General features: G+C 40.8%; 1 protein-coding gene across 1 annotated transcript in view; it reads right to left on the bottom strand.

Moving 5' to 3' along the window:
* LOC126251597 (uncharacterized) overlaps positions 1 to 23,224 on the bottom strand; it is a 112,282-nt gene that overhangs the window by 11,210 nt on the left and 77,848 nt on the right. The window contains exon 5 of the mRNA XM_049952131.1: positions 15,637 to 15,738. Within this exon, the coding sequence (XP_049808088.1) occupies positions 15,637 to 15,738 (102 nt within the window). The remainder of the gene's footprint in view (positions 1 to 15,636; positions 15,739 to 23,224) is intronic.

Here is a 23,224-nt window from a genome sequence, read left to right as displayed (position 1 = left end):
ATCTGTAGTTGTAGAGCGCTTCAGACTAAACTTGCAGAATATCATTAGTAATTTTCCTGATCATGCCGATGTAATAGGGGAGGGGGGGGGGGCGCACTTCAACTTCTCAGGTATAGATAGGGAGTGTTATGCCATCAAAACTGGTGCCAGAGGCAGCGATTGGTGTGTCATTGTTCTGGATGTCCTCTCCGAAAATTACATTGTGCAGATAGAGAACCAGCTCCTGATAGTAATGTTTTAGACCTCCTGGCAACAAACAGACCTGAACTGATCGAATCAGTTAACGTAGAGGAAGCTATCAGTGATCATAAGGCTGTGACAGCATCAATGACGACGGGTGCTACAAGAACTGCTAAGAAAGGTAGGGGGAGATATTTGCTCAGCAAGGGTGGTAGGACACAAATTTCAGAGTATCTCAGTAGTCAGCATCAAATAGTCGATGATGAGGACGAAGATGTGGAGAACAATGGAAAAATTCAGAGGCATCGTTCAATACGCTTTAGAAAAGTACTTTACGAGCAAGATTTTAAGAAGTGGAAAGATCCACCATGGTTTAATAGCCGTGTTAGAAAAGCGCTACGTAAACAAACAGCACTTCATCTCAGATTCAAGAGAAGTAAAAACCTAGGTGATAAACAAAAGCTGAACGAGATGAAAATGAGCGTAAGGAGAGCAATGACTCAGCGCTTGTTCTTGAACAACCTTGCTCTTTAGCTGAAGTCCCGTTAATCGCGACATAACCCGAAATTTTGCGTGACATAAACACAAAACATTCTATTCAAGTTTCCTTGATACTGCAAAATTAGTTTAAAGAAGACAGTTACTACTTTCATCAGTGTCTATTGTCGCATAAACGTTTCTAAATAGCATTTAACTAACACATTTCGTATTGTTCACTAGTTAGATAGACGCGATTTTGGCCTAAATTTTCCGTGTTATAAACGTTTAAAAACCTCACCAAATACACCTGATAACGTAAGTTCTCTAAAAGCAAATTAATTACAAATTTATTCTTCTGCCATTGTATCTCTAAATCAGTACAAAAACAACAACTACCGCACGTAAGACCTTTGTGTCGTTTTTTTTTTTTTTTTTTTTTTTTTTTTTTTTTTTTTTTTTACGCAGCCAATCTCGCGTGCATTTAAAACTTCCTTTAAACTTAATTATTCTTCAGAAACTGACCATGAGTGAGAAATGTGGGAGCTGTTATAGGGTAGTGAATAGAGGGATTTGTTGCAAATCTTGTAGTAACTGCAGAGTACGCAGTAGGAATATTTTGACTGGGGAACAGAAAAGGAAAATCTGTGCCCTTCAGGCACAGCTGGAGGAAGCAAGGAAGCAACTCATAAGAATCAAGGGAGATAGATGGAGGAGGGTGGTTGGGAACTGACAGCTGGTAGGAGGATAGGAAGAAAGAGAACTCAATCTGACAGTTTTATCATCAACACCAAAAACAGGTATCTCCCAGGCCCGAGTTAAGTGGAGAAGAACCTCAGGTAGAACGAGGACTAGGAAATGTGCAGCACACCTCAACCGAGGCCAATGAGCCTAGGAATGTACAAAGTCTTAGGAAGAAGACAGTGCTGCTGCTAGGTAGTATCTATGGGCGTGGGCGAGATGTAGGCCCTTAGTTACAGGAAAGTTTAGGGGCAACGTACTAGGCCACCAGCATCTTCATGACAAACACAGAGCTAAGTCATGTGATAGACCTAGGATCTTTATGTAAGGACTTTACAAAAGAGGACCATGTAGTGATAGTGGGTTGGGTGGGAAACAGTTTGGACTGGGATGGGGCATATGACATAGGTAGTGACCTGGACAAGATAGCTTCCCTGACTCACGGCACCAACGTACACTTTGTTGGGCTGTTCCGGCGTCATGATCGACTACACCTTGATGGAGCTGTGAGGCGAATCACTGTGGGGCTAGGGATGGCTCTGAGGGCAGCCAACTTTGCTCATGTCTCTCTGGTGCCCGTCGGGACCATCAACAGATGGGGTTTCACTAGGCATGGCCTACACCTAAACAGGACTGGGAAGGGAAGATTGATACAGCTGATTCATGAAAGTATAGGGGGTGAATCTCGGGCCACACATGGTCAAATATCTGTTGTCATAGGAAAAGTAGGTTTTTTTTTTAGGATAAATCCAGACAACAGGTTCCTCTGCCTAAAGAGTATCTCCAGCAATTTAAAATACACTGAAACAATCACTCACAAGACAGATTTTAACACCTCAAATGTCACGTATAACATAAGTCACAAAGAAAAACAAACCATTGGAAAGAGTAACATGGGGCATTTTACAGACTTAACAATCCTCCTCCATCAAAACATGCAATCAATAAAAAATAAAATACAACTATTAGAAGTTGAACTCCAACCTTTGAACTGCACAGTAGTTTATATCACTGAGCATTGGTGTAGAGACACAGAAATCCAACACATAGTATTATCATTGTATGAAATGGCAAACACTTATGCAGAACTACTTCAAGAGGTGGAGGATCGTGCATTTATATCAGAAAAGGAACACAGTTCAAATCAAGACAAGACCTCAGTACACTAAGTGAAGACAAACACTTTGAAATATCGGCTATTGAATTAACAGGGCCCGATATCACAAAGAAATTAATCATTCTGTGTGTGTATATATCTCCCAGTGGTAGTGTGGGCACTTTTTTAAATAAGTTAAAAGTCTCAAGTACAAAGCTCAACATAATTCTGTGTGGGGACATGAACATCAACACTAATATCGTAAATGAATCCAGCAGCACCTTCATAAACAATCTTCAAAGTTTTGGCATGTCCCTATTGGTCAATAGTGCAACAATGGTTACTGCAACGACTTCATCAGTAATTGACCATGTAGCCATAAATATGGACAGGGGGAAATGTGATGTAGATGTAAAAGATCTCGAACTATCAGACCATCTCTGTCAAATAACAACAGTAAAATCAGGCATCGAATCATTACCTAAACTACAAGCCTTCAAACAACATCTATCAGAAGTCAAAATAAAAGATTTTTCAAAAGAACTAGAAAAACAAAGCTGGGATGAAGTGTATAAGGAAACCAAAGGGAAAATGAAATTCTCTAAATTCTCCACATTGTTTAAATTGACCTTTGAAAAGGCATTTCCAAAAGTATGCATGTTTGTATCAACATCTCACAAAAACAGATGGATAACAGTAGGTATAACGATGTCCTCCAAAACACTTAAACACCTCAGTCCCATGAAAAAGATATGCAATGAACAAGCATTGTTAAATTTCTATCATAGATACAACAAGATTTATAGGAAGGTGTTGATTTCTGCAAAAAAGTCATTTAATGACAAAATAATATATAATGCATTGAATAAAAGCAAAGGGAGAGGCAAACAGACACGGAATAAAATACTGCTAAGGGAGAAGGATAACATAATAAATGATCCACAACACTTAGCAAACGATATAAACGAGCATGTTTCAAGTATTGCAGAGACGTTACAGCAAAAAGTCCCCCAAACATATACGTTGTTGTTGTTGTTGTGGTGGTTTTCAGTTCTGATACTGGTTTGATGCAGCTCTCCATGCTACTCTATCCTGTGTGCAAGCTTCTTCATCTCCCAGTACCTATTGCTACCTACATCCTTCTGAATCTGCTTAGTGTATTCATCTCTTGGTCTCCCTCTACGATTTTTACCCTCCACGCGGCCCTCCAATACTAAATTGGTGATCCCTTGATGCCTCAGAACATGTCCTACCAGCCAATCCCTTCTTCTAGTCAAGTTGTGCCACAAACTCCTCTTCTCCCCAATTCTGTTCAATACCTCCTCATTAGTTATGTGATCTACTCAACTAATCTTCAACATTCTTCTGTGGCACCACATTTACGAAGCTTCTATTCTCTTCTTGTCCAAACTATTTATTGTCCATATTTCACTTCCATACATGACTACACTCCTTACAAATACTTGGAGAAACGACTTCCTGACATTTAAATCTATACTCGATGTTAACAAACTTCTGTTCTTCAGAAACGCTTTCCTTCCCATTGCCAGTCTACATTTTATATCCTCTCTGCTTCGACCATCATCAGTTATTTTGCTCCCCAGATATCAAAACTCCTTTACTACTTTAATTGTCTCATTTCCTAATCTAATTCCCTCAGCATCACCCGACTTAATTCGACTACATTCCATTATCCTCGTTTTGCTTTTGTTGATGTTCATCTTATATCCTCCTTTCAAGATACTGTCCATTTCGTTCAACTGTTCTCCCAAGTCCTTCGCTGTCTCTGACAGATTTACAATGTCATCGGCGAACCTCAACGTTTTTATTTCTTCTTCATGGACTTTAATACCTACTCCGCACTTTTCTTTTGTTTCCTTTACTGCTTGATCAATATACAGATTGAATAACATCGGGGAGAGGCTACAACCCTGTCTCACTCCTTTCCCAACCACTGCTTCTCATACATGTCCCTCGACTCTTATAACAGTGATCTGGTTTCTGTACGAATTGTAAATAGCCTTCGCTCCCTGTATTTTACCCCTGCCACCAGTATTCCAGCCAACATTGTCAAAAGCTTTCTCTAAGTCTACAAGTGCTAGCAATGTAGGTTGGCCTTGCCTGAATCTATCCTCTAAGGTAAGTCATAGGGTCAGTATTGCCTCACGTGTTCCAACATTTCTACGGAATCCAAACTGATCTTCACCAAGGTCGGCTTCTACCAGTTTTTCCATTCGTCTGTAAAGAATTCGCGTTAGTATTTTGCAGCTGTGACTTATTAAACTGATAGTTCGTAATTTTCACATCTGTCAACACCTGCTTTCTTTGTGATTGGAATTATTATATTCTCCTTGAAGTCTGAGGATATTTCGCCTGTCTCATACATCTTGCTCACCAGATGGTAGAGTTTTGTCAGGACTGGCTCTCCCAAGGCTGTCAGTAGTTCTAATGGAATGTTGTCTTCTCCCAGGGCCTTCTTTCGACTTAGGTCTTTCAGTGCTCTGTCACACCCTTCATGCGGTATCATATCTCCCATTTCATCTTCATCTATATCCTCTTCCATTTACATACATTGCCCTCAAGTACATCGCCCTTGTATAGACTCTCTATATACTCCTTCCACCTTTCTGCTTTCCGTTCTTTGCTTAGAACTGGAATTCCATCTGAGCTCTTGACATTCATACAAGTGGTTCTCTTTTCTCTAAATGTCTCTTTAAATTTCTTGTAGGCAGTATCTATCTTACTCCTAGTGAGATAAGCCTCTACATCCTTACATGTGTCCTCTAGCCATCAATGCTTAGCCATTTTGCACTTCCTGTCGATCTCATTTTTGAGACGCTTGTATTTCTTTTTGCCTGCTTCATTTACTGCATTTTTATATTTTCTCATTTCATCAACTAAATTCAATATTTCTCCTGTTACCCAAGGATTTCTACTAGCTCACGTCTTTTTACCTACTTGATCCTCTGCTGCCTTCACTACTTCATCCCTCAAAACTACCCATTTATTTTCTACTGTATTTCTTACCCCCATTCCTGTCAATTGTTGCCTTATGCTCTCCCTGAAAATCTGTACAACCTCAGGTTTGGTCAGTTTATCCAGGTCCCATCTCCATAAATTCCCACCTTTTTGCAGTTTCTTCAGTTTTAATCTATATTTCATAACCAATAGATTGTGGTAAGAGTCCACATCCGCCCCTGGAAATGTCTTACAATTTAAAACCTGGTTACTAAATCTCTGTCTTACAATTATATAATCTATCTGATACCTTCTACGTAGTATCTCCTGGCTTCTTCCATGTAAACAACCTTCTTTCATGATTCTTGAACCAAGTATTAGTTATGATTAAGTTATGCTCTGTGCAAAATTCTACCAGGCGGCTTCCTCTTTCATTTCTTAGCCCAATCCATATTCACCTACTACGTTTCCTTCTCTTCCTTTTCCTACTATCGAATTCCAGTTACCCATGACTATTAAATTTTCGTCTCCCTTCACTACCTGAATAATTTCTTTTATCTCATCATACATTTCTTCAATTTCTTCGTCATCTGCAGAACTAGTTGGCATATATACTTGTAGTACTGTAGTAGGCGTGGGCTTCGTGTCTATTTTGGGCACAATAATGCGTTCACTATGCTGTTTGTAGTAGCTTACCCACAATCCTCTTTTTTTATTCATTATTAAACCTACTCCAGCAATACCCCTATTTGATTCTATATTTATAACCCTGTATTCACCTGACCAAAAGTCTTGTTCCTCCTGCCACCGAACTTCACTAACACCCACTATATCTAACTTTAACCTATCCATTTCCCTTTTAAGTTCTCTAACCTGCCTGACCGATTAAGGGATCTGACATTCCACGCTCCGATCCGTAGAACGCCAGTGTTCTTTCTCCTGATAAAGACGTCCTCTTGAGTAGTCCCCACGCTGAGATCCGAATGGGGGACTATTTTACCTCCGGAATATTTTACCCAAGAGGATGCCATCATTAAAAATTATGGTTGTAGTTGCCCCTTGCTTTCAGCCATTTGCAGTACCAGCATAGCAAGGCCATTTTGGTTAGTGTTACAAGGCCAGTTCAGTCAATCATCCAGACTATTGCCCCTGCAACTACTGAAAAGGCTGCTGCCCCTCTTTGGGAACCACACTTTTGTCTGGCCTCTCAACAGATACCCTTCCGCTGTGGTTGCACCTACAGTACGGCCATCTGTATCACTGAGGCATGCAAGCCTCCCCACCAGTGGCAAGGTCCATGGTTCATTGGGGGGGGGGGGGGAGTGCAAACATATATAACACCTGTAAATAATGTTACATTAAATACAATGATGCTACTCCCAACCACCGAGAATGAAGTCAATAAAAATATTCCAAAAATAAAAAATAAAGTCAGTAGGCTTAGAAGAAGTACCAGTGTTTGTACTTGAAACAATGCATAGGGATTATACAAGGTCCCTTAACAAATATAATAAATGAATCCCTCTCATCAGGGACATTTCCCGAGCAGTTAAAACAGGCAAAAGTTGTACCTTTGCTCGAGAAAGGTAATGCAGAAGACACGGAAAATTACCGGCCCATTTCCCTGCTGTCACCATTCTCAAAAATAATAGAAAATATTATGAAAGACAGATTAATGAATTACCTGGATAAATACCATATTTTAAGCGAATCGTAGTTTAGTTTCTGAAGTGGCAAAAATACGGAGTCTGCCATAGAAGAATTCACAAAAGTTCCACTTGATGCTCTTGATAAAGATGAGCGTGTCACAGGCATATTTTTGGATCTTTCTAAGGCGTTTGATACAGTCGACCACAAGATTCTATTAAATAAATTAGAAGCATTAGGAATAAGAGGGGTAGCTAATGACTGGTTTCAATCATAACTAACACACAGGGTGCAAAGATTAGAGAGAACACACACTTCAGATACATCTAAACATATAGTAAAACACTTATCAGAACCAAAATACATTAATATAGCATTTCGGCAAGATAGCATATTAGGACCAGTACTGTTCCTGATAAACATCAATGACTTTCCCAGTAGTGTTACTCATGGTGAAAAAATTCTGTTTTTGCTGATGACAGCAATATTATAGTCACTGAGAAAACAAGAGTGCTCCTTGCCGAGAAAGCAAATGAAACTCTCAAGGGAGTTTATGATTGGTCAATAAGCAATAAAGTGAGATTGAACATAAAGAAAACTAACGCCATGAATTTCTGTTTGAAGAGGAAAAATGACAATGTTAAGTTAAATGTAGATGGAACCTCTACACACTGTATGGGAAATGCAAAATTTCTATGAATTAATATTGATTCTCAGTTGAAGTGGTGTGAACACACAAAGGTACTTTTAAATGTCATCAGCATGTTATCAGTGTGTGACATGCAGTGTCTTTTAGTTACATATTACTCATATGTACGCTCAGTTCTAAGCTAAGGCATTCTTTTTTGGGAACAAATGGACAAAATATGAACACAATTTTCAAACTCCAGAAATGAGCCATAAGAATAATAACCAAAAATACTAGTCAAGCTCATTGTAAAGATCTGTTCCAAAAACTGGGGATTTTAAATGCTCTATGTGAATACATTTACCAGTCAGTTGCACACATCAAAAATAACATTGGTAACTACTGCACAAACTGCTCTGTCCATGACCATGCAAAAGAGATAGACTCAACTTACATTTACCAAGAAAAAAATAAATATAAAACTCACAACAGCATTTTCTACCAAGGAATAAAACTGTACAATAAATTACCAATGGAGATTAAAGAAATTGCAAAAATACACTTATTTAAAAAGGCAGCTAACAAGTACCTGTTATGCAATAGATTTTATACATTGAATGATTACTTAGCTAAAACAAAGTAGGGGTTTGATAAAAAAATGTTATACAAATAAATAATAATAATAATAATAATAATTGTAAAATATCCAACATTACACACAACATCTTCACTTTATGTTTTTTTCCTTCTTTTTTCCTTTCTAGAGCTTTCTGAGCTCAACATCTCTCTCATTATGGAGGGATGCTGACTCAGTTTTTCAGGATGGCAAATGGGAAGCTGCAGTACAGAAAATGACCCAGAGATCACCAGTGTGTGTGTGTGTGTGTGTGTGTGTGTGTGTGTGTGTAGCGAGTGAAGTGTTATGAAACACTGTGTGTATAGTTTTTGCAGTGACTGATAGTGAGATATGAGTGAATAATGTGGCATTACATTATTTAATAAGTTATTTGTAAAAAAAAGTATTGTATACCAGGAGTAAATCTAATGAACGTCTCTAACTAGAAGTCTGTAAATAAATGTGTATACGAATTAGCTTATTTTAAATTGATCTAAATTTGTAAATACTTTGACATGTCCTATATCCTTGCAAAAAGAGATCTACGGATGAATAATTTTAGGTCCTCTGCTCTTCCTTATTCATGTGAATGACCTCTCACTTAACGTTCAGCAAACGGAACCAGTACTTTTTGCAGATGAAAAGAGTGTTATAATAAATTCCATTCCAGGATGTCTTGCAAAGAATTATTAAGTGGTTCTCAGAAAATGGACTCTCTCTTAATTTTGAAAAAACGCACTATATCCAGTTCTGTACACCGAATAGAGTCATACCGACAGTTGATGTAGCATACGAATAGGGCTCAGTTAACAGGGTAGATTTCTCCAAATTTTAGGTGTTCACATTGATGACAATTTGAACTGGAAGAAGCATATTACTGAGCTTCTCAAACAACTAAGTTCAGCTTCTTTCACACTTCGTATAATCGCTAGTCTTGATAATAAACAGATAAGCCTCCTAACGTACTTCGCATATTTCCATTCAATAATGTCTTATGGAATAGTTTTCTGGGGTAACTCACCACTTAGACACAAAGTATTGATTGCACAAAAGAGAGCAGTGAGAATAATTAGTGGTGTTCACCCAAGGACGTCATGTAGACACCTTTTCAAAGAGTTATGTATTTTAACTGCACCTTCAGAGTACATATATTCGCTAATTAAATTCGTTACAAATAATCCAGCTCAATTCCCCAAGAACAATGATGTTCATATGTACAACACTAGAGGGAGAAATGACCCTTCCTATCCGTTATTGAAGCTGTCAGTTGCTCAAAAAGGAGTACATTATTCCACAACAAAAATTTTTGAACATTTGCCCAACAACATAAAGTGTGTGGAAGGTAGCAAATCAAGTTTTAAATCTAGCTTAAAATCATTCCTTTTCGACAACTCCTTCTATTCTATGGACGAGTTTCTGTTTCAGAACTGGTAAAAAAAAGTATCTCTAAATGTAGTTGCATTTGTAGAACTAAAAATTTCAGTAATATTAATATTAGCACTATTCATGTGTGTATATATCTTGTAATCTGACTTGTTGCACATCATACCAAGAAAATTGTCGGGAAAATGATCTACGGAACATGACATAACTGCAACTAAACTAAAACTAATAAAGCTACTACTATTACTAAGACGGATATACTGAATCCGGTCTTCCGAAGTTGTTTCATCGAGGAATATCGTAACACTGTCCCTCCTTTCAATCGTCGTACGAACGTCGAAATGGCAGATATTGAGATAGCCCCTAGCGGAACTGAAAAGCAGCTACAATCGCTTAGTAGTGGAAAGTCGTCAGGACCAGATAAGATACATATAAGATTCTATTAGGATTATGTGAAAGAACTTGCTCCCCTTCTAGCATTAATTTATCGTAGATCGCTTGAGCAAAGAAAGGTACTTAACGACTGGAAAAAAGCGCAGGTCGTTCCCGTTTTTAAGAAATGCTGTAAGACAGAGTCACTCAATTATAGACCTATATCGTTGACGTCAGTCTGTCGTAGCATTATGGAACATGTTTTTTGCTCAAGAATTATGACGTTTTCGAAAAATCAACATCTCCTCTATAAAAATCAGCATGGATTCCTCAAACAGAGATCCTGCGATACACAGCTTGCCCTGTTCCTTAATAAGATCCACAGCAGAGCGGACAACGGTGCTCAGGTTGATACTGAGTTCCTTGATTTCCGTAAGGCACTTGACATCGTCCCGCATTGCCGTTTAATGAAAAAAATAGGAGCTTACGGAGTATCTGAGCACACTCACGATTGGATTCAAGACTTCCTTGCAGATAGATCTCGACACGTCGCTCTTAACGGAACAAAATCGACAGATGTAAAGGTAATATCCGGAGTACCACAGGGAAGTGTGATAGGACCGTTGCTGTGTACAATATACATAAATGGCCCAGTAGAAAGCGTCGGATGCTCTTTAAGGCTATTCGTAGATGATGCAGTTGTCTGTACCAAAGTATCAACGGCAGAAGATAGTAAGAATTTGCAGAACGACCTGCAGAGAATTGACGAATGGTGCAGGCTCTGGCAGTTGACCCTGAACGCAAATAAATGTAACGTATTGCGCATACATAGGGAAAAAAATCCACTACTGTACAGCTACACTATTGATGTAATTCTTCAGACTTTCCCAGCGATCTAATGACATCTTGGGTTGTCGGGTGTTCTGCCGGATATCAGCCGATATTTCGGTGGCTTAACTCGTTACCTTCATCAGGTGCGACCTGAGACTGTCGCACCTGATGAAGGTAATGAGTTACGCTACCGAAATATCGTGCAAGTACGACGCTGATATGCGGCAGAACACCCGACAACCCAAGATACACTATCGATGACAAACAGCTGGAGACAGCGTCTGCTGTAAAATATCTAGGCGTAGCTGTCCAGAGCGATCTTAAGTGGAATGACCATATAAAACAGATAGTGGGAAAAGCAGACACCACACTCAGACTCATCGAGAAAATCGTAAGGAAATGTAACTCATTCACGAAAGAAGTGGCTTATAAGGCGCTTGTTCGCTCCATTCTCGAGTATTGTTCACCTATCTGGAAATACTATAAGGCAGGACTGATAAAGGATATAGAAAAGATCCAACGAAGAGCGGCCGATTTCGTCACGGGATCGTTTAGCTGGCGAGAGAGCGTTACAGAGATGCTAAACAAACTACGCTGGCAGACGTTACGGGACAGCACTTTTCAGGAGGAGTCGGACAACATATTACTTCCCTCCACAGACACCTAGCTTATTGACCATGAGGAGAAAATTCGAGGAATTAGAGGCTATACAGAGGCTACCGACAATCATTGTTCCCACGCACTATTCGCGAGTGGAACAAGGTTTGAGGGATCAAATAGTGATACCGAAAGTACCTTCCGCCACACACTAAGAGGTAGCTTGCCGAGTAGATGTAGATATGGTGGGAAGAGTGAATGGAGGCACGAGTGCTGTGGGACCTTTTGTGAGAAGTAGACATGTTTTGTGTTGCTGTACAAACGGTTAGAACGTCGTAGCACGTATCTTTTGCGAACAGTCATCTCCGTCACATTTGGTGTTTCTGCAGGGATAAGTAACCAGTGCCCGCTATATTGCACAGGCTGTAATCACCGTACTACTGTCTTTTCTTTGACAGGAAGATGATGTGCCTTTTTAGCAGCACAATGCACGTACTCTCGTGGCTGCTGCGATACAACGTCTTCTTCGAGGTCTACAACAAATGGCCTGCAGAGCAAGATCTCCAGATCAGGAAAATACATGGGGCACGATGAAGCGCGAACTCACTCGTTCTCCAGAGCGGCAAGGACTACTGTCATATTCCAAAAAAGACACAAGATACTTGTGATTATCTTACGATTACATTCGACGCTTTTACGATCGTTTGCATGCTAGAATACACGCATGCGTTGCGGACAGAGAAGGGTACACTATGTATTGAAGTGACTGTTTGAGTACCCATTAAAGTGACACGTTTGTTTCATTTGCTCTGCCTCCGTTATCACATACCCCTATGGTGGTGAACTAGCTGACACTTCACTTGACAATAAAATGACCGTGTCCTCGAGGTTATTTCCCTTCTTTTTCAGCAAATACACCTCTATGTAGCAGCACGCCTCTGAACTGCTTCTATGTTCTCCTTTAATCTGAACTGGTAGAGATCCAAAACAATCTAACAGTACTCAAGAATGGGCTGCGCAAGTGTTCTGAACACGGTCACTTTTAGGATGAACTATACTCCCCTGTAAACCGAAATCGACCATTTGAGTTCCCTAAAACTACCTAAAAATGCTTGTTCCATTACGTGCGACTTAGCAACGCTAGACCTCGATATTTAACCTATATGTCTGTGTCAAGAAGCAAATCTATCCATCCGCACTAGTTTGCATCTATATCTACAAGGATACTCTGCAAATCACATTTAAGTGCCTCGCAGAGGTTTCATCGAACCACCTTCACAACTCTCTATTATTCCAATCTCGTATAGCGCGCGGAAAGAATGAATCCTATATCTTTTCGTACGAGCTCTGATTTCCCTTATTTTATCATGGTGATGGTTCCGCTCTATGTAGGTCGGTGTCAACAAAATATTTTCGCATTCGGAGGAGAAAGTTAGTGATTGAAATTTCGTTATAAGATTCCGTCGCAACGAGAAACGCCTTTCTTTTAATGATTTCCATCCCAAATCTTGTATCATTTCTGTGACACTCTCTCCCCTATTTCGCGATAATACAAAACGTGCTGCCTTTCTTTGAACTTTTTCGATGTACTCCATCAGTCCTACCTGGTAAGGATCCCACACCGCGCAGCACTATTCTAAACGAGGACGGACAAGCGTAGTGTAGGCAGTCTTCTTAGTAGGTCTGTTACATTTTCTATGTGCCCTGCCAACAAAACGCAGCCTTTGGTTAGCCTTCCCCACTACATTTTCCATGTGTTCCTTCCAATTTAAGTTCTTCGTAATTGTAATACCTAGGTATTTAGTTGAATTTGCGGCTTTTAGATTTGACTGATTTATCCTGTAACCGAAGTTTAACGAGTTTCTTTCAGTACTCATGTGGATAACCTCACACTTTTCGTTATTTAGAGTCAACTGCCAGTTTTCGCACCATTCGGATATGTTTACTAAATAGTTTTGCAGTTTGTTTTGATCTTCTGATGACTTATATTAGTCGATAAACGACAGCGTCATCTACAAACAACCGAAGACGGCTCCTCCGATTGTCTCCGAAATCGTTTATATAGATAATTTATTATTTATTTATTTATTTATTGATTTATTTACCCTGGCAAGATTAGGGCCATCAGGCCCTCTCTTACATCTAACCAGGCATTCTACTTATTTTACATTCATATGTTTTAGTAGGCATGTTAAACTACATCTAGTACAAAAAGTGAAATAAACAATTTGAAAGGTACACCTGTAAAAATACATACATATAGAGTTTATATGCTTAGATCACAAGTACTGTTATAATTAGACATTATTGAACAGACAGATTTGAGATAGGAGTGCTGGCAGCAGGGAGTATGAGGGAGACTCATGGTGAAGGGAGGAGAAGAATAGAGAGACATGATGAAACATAATTAAGGAAATATAAAGGAAAAGAATATTGCGTGGCTAATAGAGATAGATGAAGAGGAAGGCATCTCAGGAGCAACATAGGAGACGCTAGCTTTGCTATTTGACAGATGAGGGGATTGTCCTTGTACATTAATTTTGTGGAGAACTTTATAAGGATGATAGTAGGAAATGCTTCAACTTCTTCTTAAAAGCAGCAGGAGATTGAATTTTGCGCAAGGTAAGGGGCAGTTTGTTCCAGAGGCGGACAGCGGCAACTGAGAAGGAGTTTGCAAAAGTTTTTGTTTTGTGAGTGGGCACAGTTAGGATACCAAATAAGAGTGACCTCGTGTTTCGATTATGATGACATGACAGGTTTTTAATCTCTGAAGCAAGGTACTGGGGTGTTTGCGCCTCGAGGAGTCGGTGGAGTAGACATAGAGTGTGGTAGTCGCGCAATTTGTCCGGCCGCAGCCACCCTAGCTGGGAGTATGAAGCACTAACATGATCGTATCGGCGAATGTTGCAGGTGTAACGCACACAGGCATTCATGGTTAGCTCTAGCCGTCTTTTGTTTTCACTGCTCATGCCTTGTTGAATCACATCACAATAGTGGAGGTTCGGTAGAACGAGTGCTTGCACGAGCTGGCGTTTCAAGTCCTGTGGAAATATGTTCCGAAACTTTTTGAGAGCATAGAGACAAGCAGACGTCTTTCGGCACACTGCGACTGTATTCTCCGCCCAGTTGAGATGCTCATCCAAAGTTACAGCCAAGTTCTTCACTGTTTTCTGATATGGTATTGGAGTACCGTCGAGCAGAATAGGAGGCAGCCGTTCGCGGAAATCTGAACTTATTAATTTCTGATGGGCTATTAAAAGGAACAGCAAAGGGCCTATAACGCTACCTTGGGGAACACCAGAAATCACTTCTGTTTTACTCGTCAATTACTACGAACTGTGACCTCTCTGATAGGAAATCACAAATCCAGTCACACAACTGAGACGATATTCCATAAGCACGCTATTTCACTACCAGCCGCTTGTATGATACAGTGTCAAAAGCCTTCCGGAAATTCAGAAATACGGAATCGATCTGAAATCCCTTGTCAATAGCACTGAACACTTCATGTGAATAAAGAGCTAGTTGTGTTTCATAGGAACGATGTTTTACATTTAAAGAACGCTGTCATTTATCACTCTAAATGGGGATTATTCCCGACTCATCCTGTATCCTCCTACAGACGCTCAACGGTTTCACTTTTACGTACGTTTGAGAATCATCAACAAACAGTCGCAGATCGGTACTCACTTTATCTGTCATATCGTCTGTGCGTACAGAGAATAACAGCCATTCCTTCACACTTTCCTGGGGCACCTTTTTGGTAGCAAAATTTCTTCCCGTACCGATGTTCCTAAAAAACTCGAGAGTTTTTTTTAACATTACGCGAATTCCGTATCGAGATCATTGTGGTAACTATCGCGAGAGGCTGTGTAATCGGCTTACTGCGCTCTGCGGAATCTTGGCCGCCACCGTAGAGCGCAGCCGCTAAATCGGCCTAATAGGGCGCCACTAATGCCGAAATTGCAGCGTATCGCAGAGCGCACCCTCCAGGATGTGCCACTTGGCGCCACTCAGGCAGGCAGGCTGACCTGAGTGGCTGGTGGCAGGAGGCGCTAGTCAGCAGCCGGTGGCATGCCAGCCGCGAGAACACAGAAGCCTGCAGCTCACCTGTCTTGGCCGCGGTAGGACGCTTCCATGTACGACAGCAGCCTGGCGCCTTCTGTCGTGTTGATCAGGTGCGAAGTAACGTACTGGTAGCTGCCACTGAAACTGAAAGGGAAAAAAAAGAAATTAGCATGAAAAAGTAAAGCAGTCATCAGCCCAAAAATTGGTTCGAAAATCATAGTAGTTCACTACACACAGTTCTATTGGTGGTGGTATACCGTTGCTTTTTCCGACTTTTGTAGTGACATACCCAACCAGTTATAGGAAGACCCAGAGTTTCACGTGGACTCCCAAACCCGGTTCAACTCTGATTTTTTTTTCTTTTTTTACGTTTATAAAGGCCGGTCATATGTTTCCGTTCTAATGCCGTACAATCCAGAATCGGTGTGCCAATCGGGCAAAATAATCGCTGTGAGCGTTGAGGCAATCATCCCACCGACAGACCAGGTTGAAGAAATCCGTTCGCGAAAAAAAAAAAAAAAAAAACAATGTCCTGGTGGGTGAAGAAGTCCGTAACTCTCTGTTGCACTTCTCGTCCGGGACGACAGGAACCGTCGACCTTTTTTTAAAGGACCGAAGGCGTGATAATCGCATGGGGACAGATTAGCACTGTAGGGCGGGTGCTCGAGTGTCTCCCACTTGTCATGCTACCTTCTCAGAACGACCGGGATCTTGTGTCTAATCGCGACCAGCACGGAAACTGGCGCACCACTCCACAGCGGTGATATTCGACCGACATGCTGCCCCGCACATATTCTCCGTTCTCTGATAGATGTCTACCGGTGTTTGTTCTTCGGAAGCCAAGAGTGAATATCAGCACAACGGTACTGTTTGGGTGTATTTGTTAATAACGTCGCCAGAGTTTACCTTTCCTCATTTACCGCCACCACTTCAGCAAGACACGAATACCAGACTAATTCCTGGGGCCCGACGGAGTCACAATACGTTGCATGTGCACTTCTTCAACGCTTTATACAACAACTGCCTTAAGTGAAATAGGTCGTAATAAAATTCGTAGGGCTGACCAAGAATTAAATCCGAGACCTCTGGATTTCCATTGTGGGAATATACACTATTAGCCGTTGTTTTTGAAAACTTTATTTTGGCTTCTAGTTTCAAATCCTCAGCATCGTCTTCGTCAGAAAAAAGGTTACAAAAAATTGTTGGTACAATAAAGTATAAAATAAGTTCAACAGTATAATAAAGCTTACATCAAATAGATACAACCAAATAATTATGAAGTAAAAGTAATATGAACAACGCTGTTCATAGATAGAAGTCGTGAGCACATCAGGTCTATTAAGATAACTGTGGAACACAAAGTGTCATTGTAACGCGATGTAGCTAATCTGCAATTCAATGTGCAATACATGAGCACATTTAGTAATAAATCAAAAATAAGAAATTCATAATGAAGATGCAATAGGAATGGTGTAAATAGATACAGTTATGGTGTATGAAAAATATATACAAAGTAGTAGTACAAAATGGCAATAATTAAACGAAATGCAAAATAGTTTAAGGTAATATTATGTGTAATGTGTATGCAACATCAAAATAAATTATTTATTAGGTTTAAAACAAACAAGTAAAAGATAATGTCATGTACAAAAATATGCCAAGCTATAGCGTGAAAGCCATATCTATTCGTACGATGCAAAGCAGGGTGAAAACATATGAACAGGAAATAAGAAAGAGCGGTCATTCAATTGCAAGAACATCCCGTCAGTAAGAAGTTACGGAGTACTTGTCATATTATACAAGGAAAGACACAGGTTATCTTCATGAACTTTGGTTTTATTCACCTGGAGGAATCTTGTATATGCGAACTGCACTCCTCTTGTAATGAAGACTGCATATAATGTAGCACTGTGTTTAGCAAGGAGACAACTTTTTAGATATTGGGTCTGTTACAACACAGCTTTACTGTTTTAAGGAACATGAGTTTTGCAGCTTTCGACGTTCACATTATGGCGTATAAATTTCAAGTTTAGCTATTCGATGAGCAACCTTTTCAGAGATTACACAATTAATTGGTTTACAGCTTGAGCGCTGGGACATCGTACATTTTCTCTAGCTGTATGAAATGCATAGTTGTTATCACCCGAAGATGCACCTATAATGGTATGGTATGTTACCTAATAAAGGGATTTGTTTACAACTAATTCGGCCTTGAAGAATTTCCAATCATTTAATAAAAAACTTTTATAGGATTTTTAAGATTATTTTGGAGAATTTTTAGAAATTTATTTACAGTAACAATGAATAATCTAAGCAGCTGTTGCCGTAACTGCAAAATAGCCTCTACAATGGAAACTGTTATAACAGGCCGAATTACTCTGTGACGAGCACCAATGATTCCTTGGATTACCAATATCAGCATTCTCACCAGTCTACTCTCGCAGACTCAGAAAATCCATCAGTTTATGTCGGACTCGCCCACTATATAAGTAAGACTTTACCTAATGCTAATGTGCCGCTATCAAAAAACAGTAAACTTTCAAGTTACGTTGAACTGAAATAAGGGCTTGGAAACGTCTCAGAAGTGAATCGGAAGGTGTTCACTGTATCTAAGAAGAACTGACCAAATGTCTAGAATTGTTTGTGCCTTTTGTTGTCCATCTGATATGTTGCGTAGAATGAAAATGAAATTTTCCCTTTGCGGTGGAGTGTGTGTATTGTTATGAAACTTCTTGACAGATTAAAACTGTGTGCCGCACTCGGGACTCCATTGTGTTTGAAAGAAGGATTAGACTATTTAGGTACCGCGTAGTATTTAATTCACAAGCTCGGTTTGTAAATGAAATAGTTTCCGTCTCCAGACGTCCCTAAAGCAACATAGCTAAAGCGACACACTGAATTAGATGAAGTTATCCAAAACATAACCATACGATTTTCGATTTGATTATTTTATGGATCACTTTATGGACTGTACTCCAATTACTGTACTGGACTGAAAAAATTCAAAATGGCGCCTGTAACTGAGGTGCGTTCCAAGAAGAGAGCTGTCTCTGAATTTCCTTTGGAGAACCTGACCTATCTTCCACGTGTCGGCCGGCCGCATATGGCTGGAACTCCTCCAATGCTGGACATCAGCGTGTTAGTTGCCACAAAATTACAAATGAATTTCTCCTTCTCCATGACAATGGAAGGCCTCACAAGTCTGCACACTCACAAAGAGCTCAGAAAACTGTATTGCGCTGTTCTTCCTCATTCACCCTACAGCCAGGATCTAACGCCTTCTGAATTCCATCTTTTTGGCCCAATGAGGGACGTACTCCGTGGAAGCAGTACGTGGATAATGAGGAAGTTACTGATGCAGCAGGGCATTGGCTCCGACAGTGACCAGTAGAGTGGTACCATGCGCGCATACATACATTTCCAGTAATGGGGGGCTAAGGCTGTCCCATTAAACGAAGACAACGCTGAAATATATGGTTTTGTAGCCCAAAGAGAGGGAAATAATATCGTGTATTGGAATCCTGAATAAAACCAACATGCTTTCGGAATGTAATTGTTTCATTACTTACTGAACGTTCCCCATATTACGTTTTAAAAATGTGATCTGTTCTACTGATTGTAGTTACTGGGAGTAATGTGTGTAATTGTATGATTATTAGCACCTGTTCACTATTAGAGCCAAAGAAACTGGTACACCTGCCTAATATCGTGTAGGGACCCCGCGAGCAGGCAGAAGTGCCGCAACATGACGTGGCATGGACTCGACTAATTTCTGAAGTAGAGCTGGAGAGAACTGACACTATGAATCCTGCAGGGCTGTCCATAAATCTGTAAGAGTAGGAGGGGGTGGGGGCTGGAGGTCTCTTCCGAATAGCACGTTGCAAGGCATCAAAGACATGTTCAATAATGTTAATGTCTGGGGAGATTGGTGGCCAGCGAAAGTGTTTAAACTCAGAAGAGTGTTTCTGAAGCCACTCTGTATCAATTCTGTACGTCTGGGGTGTCGCATTTTCCTGCTGTAATTGCCCAACTCCATCGGAATGCACAATGGACATGAATGGATGCAGGTGATCAGAAAGAATGCTTACGTACGTATCACCTGTCAGAGTCGTATTCAGTCGTATCAGGGGTCCCATATCACTCCAACTGCACACGCCCCACACCGTTACAGAATGTCCACCAGCTGGAACAGTCCCCTGCTGACATGCTCCATGGATTCATGAGGTTGTCTCCGTAGCCGTACACGTCCACCTGCTCGATACAATTTGAAACGAGACTCGTCCGACCATTCAACTTGTTTCCAGTCATCAGCAGTTCAATTTCGGTGTTGACGGGTCCAGGCGAGGCGTAAAGCATTGTGTCGTGCAGTCATCAAGGGTACACAAGTGGGCCGTCGGCTTCGAAAGCCCATATGGATGATGCATCGTTGAATGGTTCGCACGCTGACACTTGTTATGGCCCATCATTGAAATCTGCAGCAGTTTGCGGAAGGGTTGCGCTTTTGTTACGTTGAACGATATTGTTCAGTCGTCGTTGATCCCGTTCTTGCAGGATCTTTTTCTGGCCGCAGCGATGTCGGAGATTAGATGTTTTACCGTGTTCCTGATATTCACGATACACTCGTGAAATGGTCGTACGGGAAAATTCCCACTTCATCGACACCTCGGAGATGCTGTGTTCATCGTTCGTGCGCCGACCATAACACCATGTAGAAACTCACTTACATCTTGATAACCTGCCGTTGTAGCAGCAGTAACCGATCTAACAACTGCGCCAGACACTTGTCTTATATAGGCGTTGCCAACCGCAGTGCCGTATGCTGCGTGTTTAAATATATCTGTATTTGAATACGCGTGTATATACCAGTTTCTTAGGCTCTTCAGGGTAGGTTGCGATATCCAAGGTATGCAACCGTGAAAATACAAACAGTGATTACAGAAGGATTACGGACCATTACCATTTTTTTGTGAACGGATTATTTGATGCAACAAGTGCTGCAGCTCATTATCATCCTAAGTTCCCAAAGGAACTATATCAAGACAGTGGAATTCTTAAATTGTCAGCACAGTTGCTAAATGTGTAAGAAATTTTCAATTCTTTTTACGGCAAGCTGAAGAAGTTCAAAATTGATAATAAGTCTCTATTTCCAGAAGTATAATGTGTTAGTTAGTGTTAATTGAAAGTTTAAAGCAGTTCAGGCAAGGACAATCGTAATTTTGATCATAGACTTTGCGCTAATGAAGAATAAAGTGTACTCGTCAAATTGCTACTCTTTGTGTCACTAGTGATTTGGAACTATACATGGAACTAGTAGTACCGATCTATTGCTTATATTCACATACCTCGACTCTTATGTTGATATTAAGCAAGCCTTTCCCAGTTCACTCGATAACCAATTCATGGTCAATTCTACTTAAAACAGAGACCCTTAGGTTTGTCGACGTGCGCTATCAGGTACGCTGCAAACTCATTCATGTCTTCGCATGCTTCTGACGGATCCAGTGTAACTAAAAAGTATTTGGTAACACTATAATAAATCGTAGGAAACATACGAAAAGACGCTAAAACACAGGCAGTGACTTTCAGATTCACGCCACGCATGAGAAAAGCTTAGATGATCATCGACTAAATCAACAGCCGCAAGAAGCAGTGTGTATGTTAACATAGTCGATCTAAAGTACCACAAGTCGTTTTCAAACAAAACCTTCTTCGCCAGAGAAACCAACGTCTGTGTCTTTACAATTCTGAATTTGGGACGCATTTCCATCGCAATAAGTTCTCCATATATGTAAAGATTAATTACTGAAACCGGTCACCAGCCATTATTGTGATGATTGAGACTCTTGAACGGAAAGTTTCTTAGTCGCTAAGTGCAGCATTTTATCCTTCGTTGACAAATGTTAGTGTTACAAAACTCGTTAGTTGGAAATAACGAAAGCTTCTTGACAGCACAGCCTACCCGTTTTTCTGGTTGACATAGCGTATGCAAAGTACCAGACACAAAAATGCATAAGAACTTTACTTAAAGATTAAACCTTTACATAATACTGGGACTGATCTATTCCCTTTTAGCCTGTTTGAATACCATATTATTTATTGCGGGGAGGCAGGCTGGTGCTTCCATCACGGAGTCATCCGTGGGGAGAACATCTTAAGAAGTGTGATCCTCGGGCGGTCTAAGGCGCTGCAGTCATGGACTATGTGGCTGGTCCCGGCGGAGGTTCGAGTCCTCGCTCGGGCATGGGAGTGTGTGTTTGTCCTTAGGATAATTTAAGTTAAGTAGTGTGTAAGATTAGAGACTGATGACCTTAGCAGTTAAGTCCCATAAGATTTCACACACATTTGAACATTTGAACAGTGTGATCCTCATTGTCTTGAAATTGCGTCCTGCAGGTGTCAGACGGGACGATTCACCGTTTCAGACGTCTCTTGGGCGACCGTTGCTTGCACATGTGATCTTCAGTGTCCGAAGACGTCTGGGGATCCTGATGGTCAGGCACAAAAGCTCCGGTAGACACAATCATGTAGTTAAGGGGTGTGTCCTGCACCAGAGAATGCACGCCAATGCAAGGAAGGGAGGTATCCTTCTTGGTCACATCCCGAGCACCTCTTCGGCTGGCCATTTAAATTATAATTGCACGACATCCACCAATATATAAGTAGGACGGCACGTGTTTCGTTAGATCTATGCGCACCTGTCGAACCCTATTTAGAACCGGGTATGTGGTGACCTGAAACTACTTTTCGGCTGTATGACTAATCAGTTTTCCAAATGAGTGGAATGCAGATACCACTATCTCTGAAGGCACCTCTAAAGAGAGTTCAAAAACACGTATCGTCCGCAGTCCAAGTCCCGCATGTTCCACAGTTACGTCACCGACGTGCCCATCTGAGTGACGGAAACACTTCGAGTTACACGCACAATTCTGTCACATACTACTTCATTAATAAATTTCATGTACACCACACTGCTCATTAAAGACAGGTGGATGCCAACAAGATCTTTGCAATCAGTCTTCACTTCTTCTCGATTAACTGTTCGATTTCAAGTGCTTCTGGTCTAGCATATTCAGTGTCGATTTTCTGTAGGCATAAACCATTCTATTTCTAAGGAAATATAGCGTGCCAAGACACTCCGCGTCCGAGTCGCGCGGCGAGGAGGTAAACAAGACGTCCATACCGCTAGCCTGCCCAAGGGCGACTGCCCTATACCAACGGTGTATTTGGCAGTAACGCGGGAAAACTTCTCTTACTATCCAATGACGATGGCCTACCAGTGTCAGTCCAAAATTTTTACCCAATAATCCCACTTCTCCAGCACAAACGAGGGAAAACTCCTCTTTATAAGAGAAGGCGTCACTGGTCTCTGAGAGTGCCCAGTCCACAGTGAATTTCACGATAATGTGAAGAAGATCCTAGCAGAGGGGTCGAAACGTCGATTCATTGAAGGAATATGACACTGTCCAGCAACCCAGAAGCTTTTTAACTTCAATAATTAAGTGGTTCAGTTTGTAATAGCATTAATCATGAAAGGAACATATTTTTTTCGGGTTCTGCACCGGCATATCTATATTACACGAGTCAATAGGACGGTCTTGCGAAGAGATTACACGAGACAAGGAAAAATAGG

The sequence above is a fragment of the Schistocerca nitens genome, chromosome 4 (assembly GCF_023898315.1).
Source record: "Schistocerca nitens isolate TAMUIC-IGC-003100 chromosome 4, iqSchNite1.1, whole genome shotgun sequence".
In the NCBI taxonomy this organism is placed as follows: domain Eukaryota; kingdom Metazoa; phylum Arthropoda; class Insecta; order Orthoptera; family Acrididae; genus Schistocerca; species Schistocerca nitens.
Note: the sequence above shows the minus strand (reverse complement) of the source record. Positions and strands in the feature narration are given on the sequence as shown.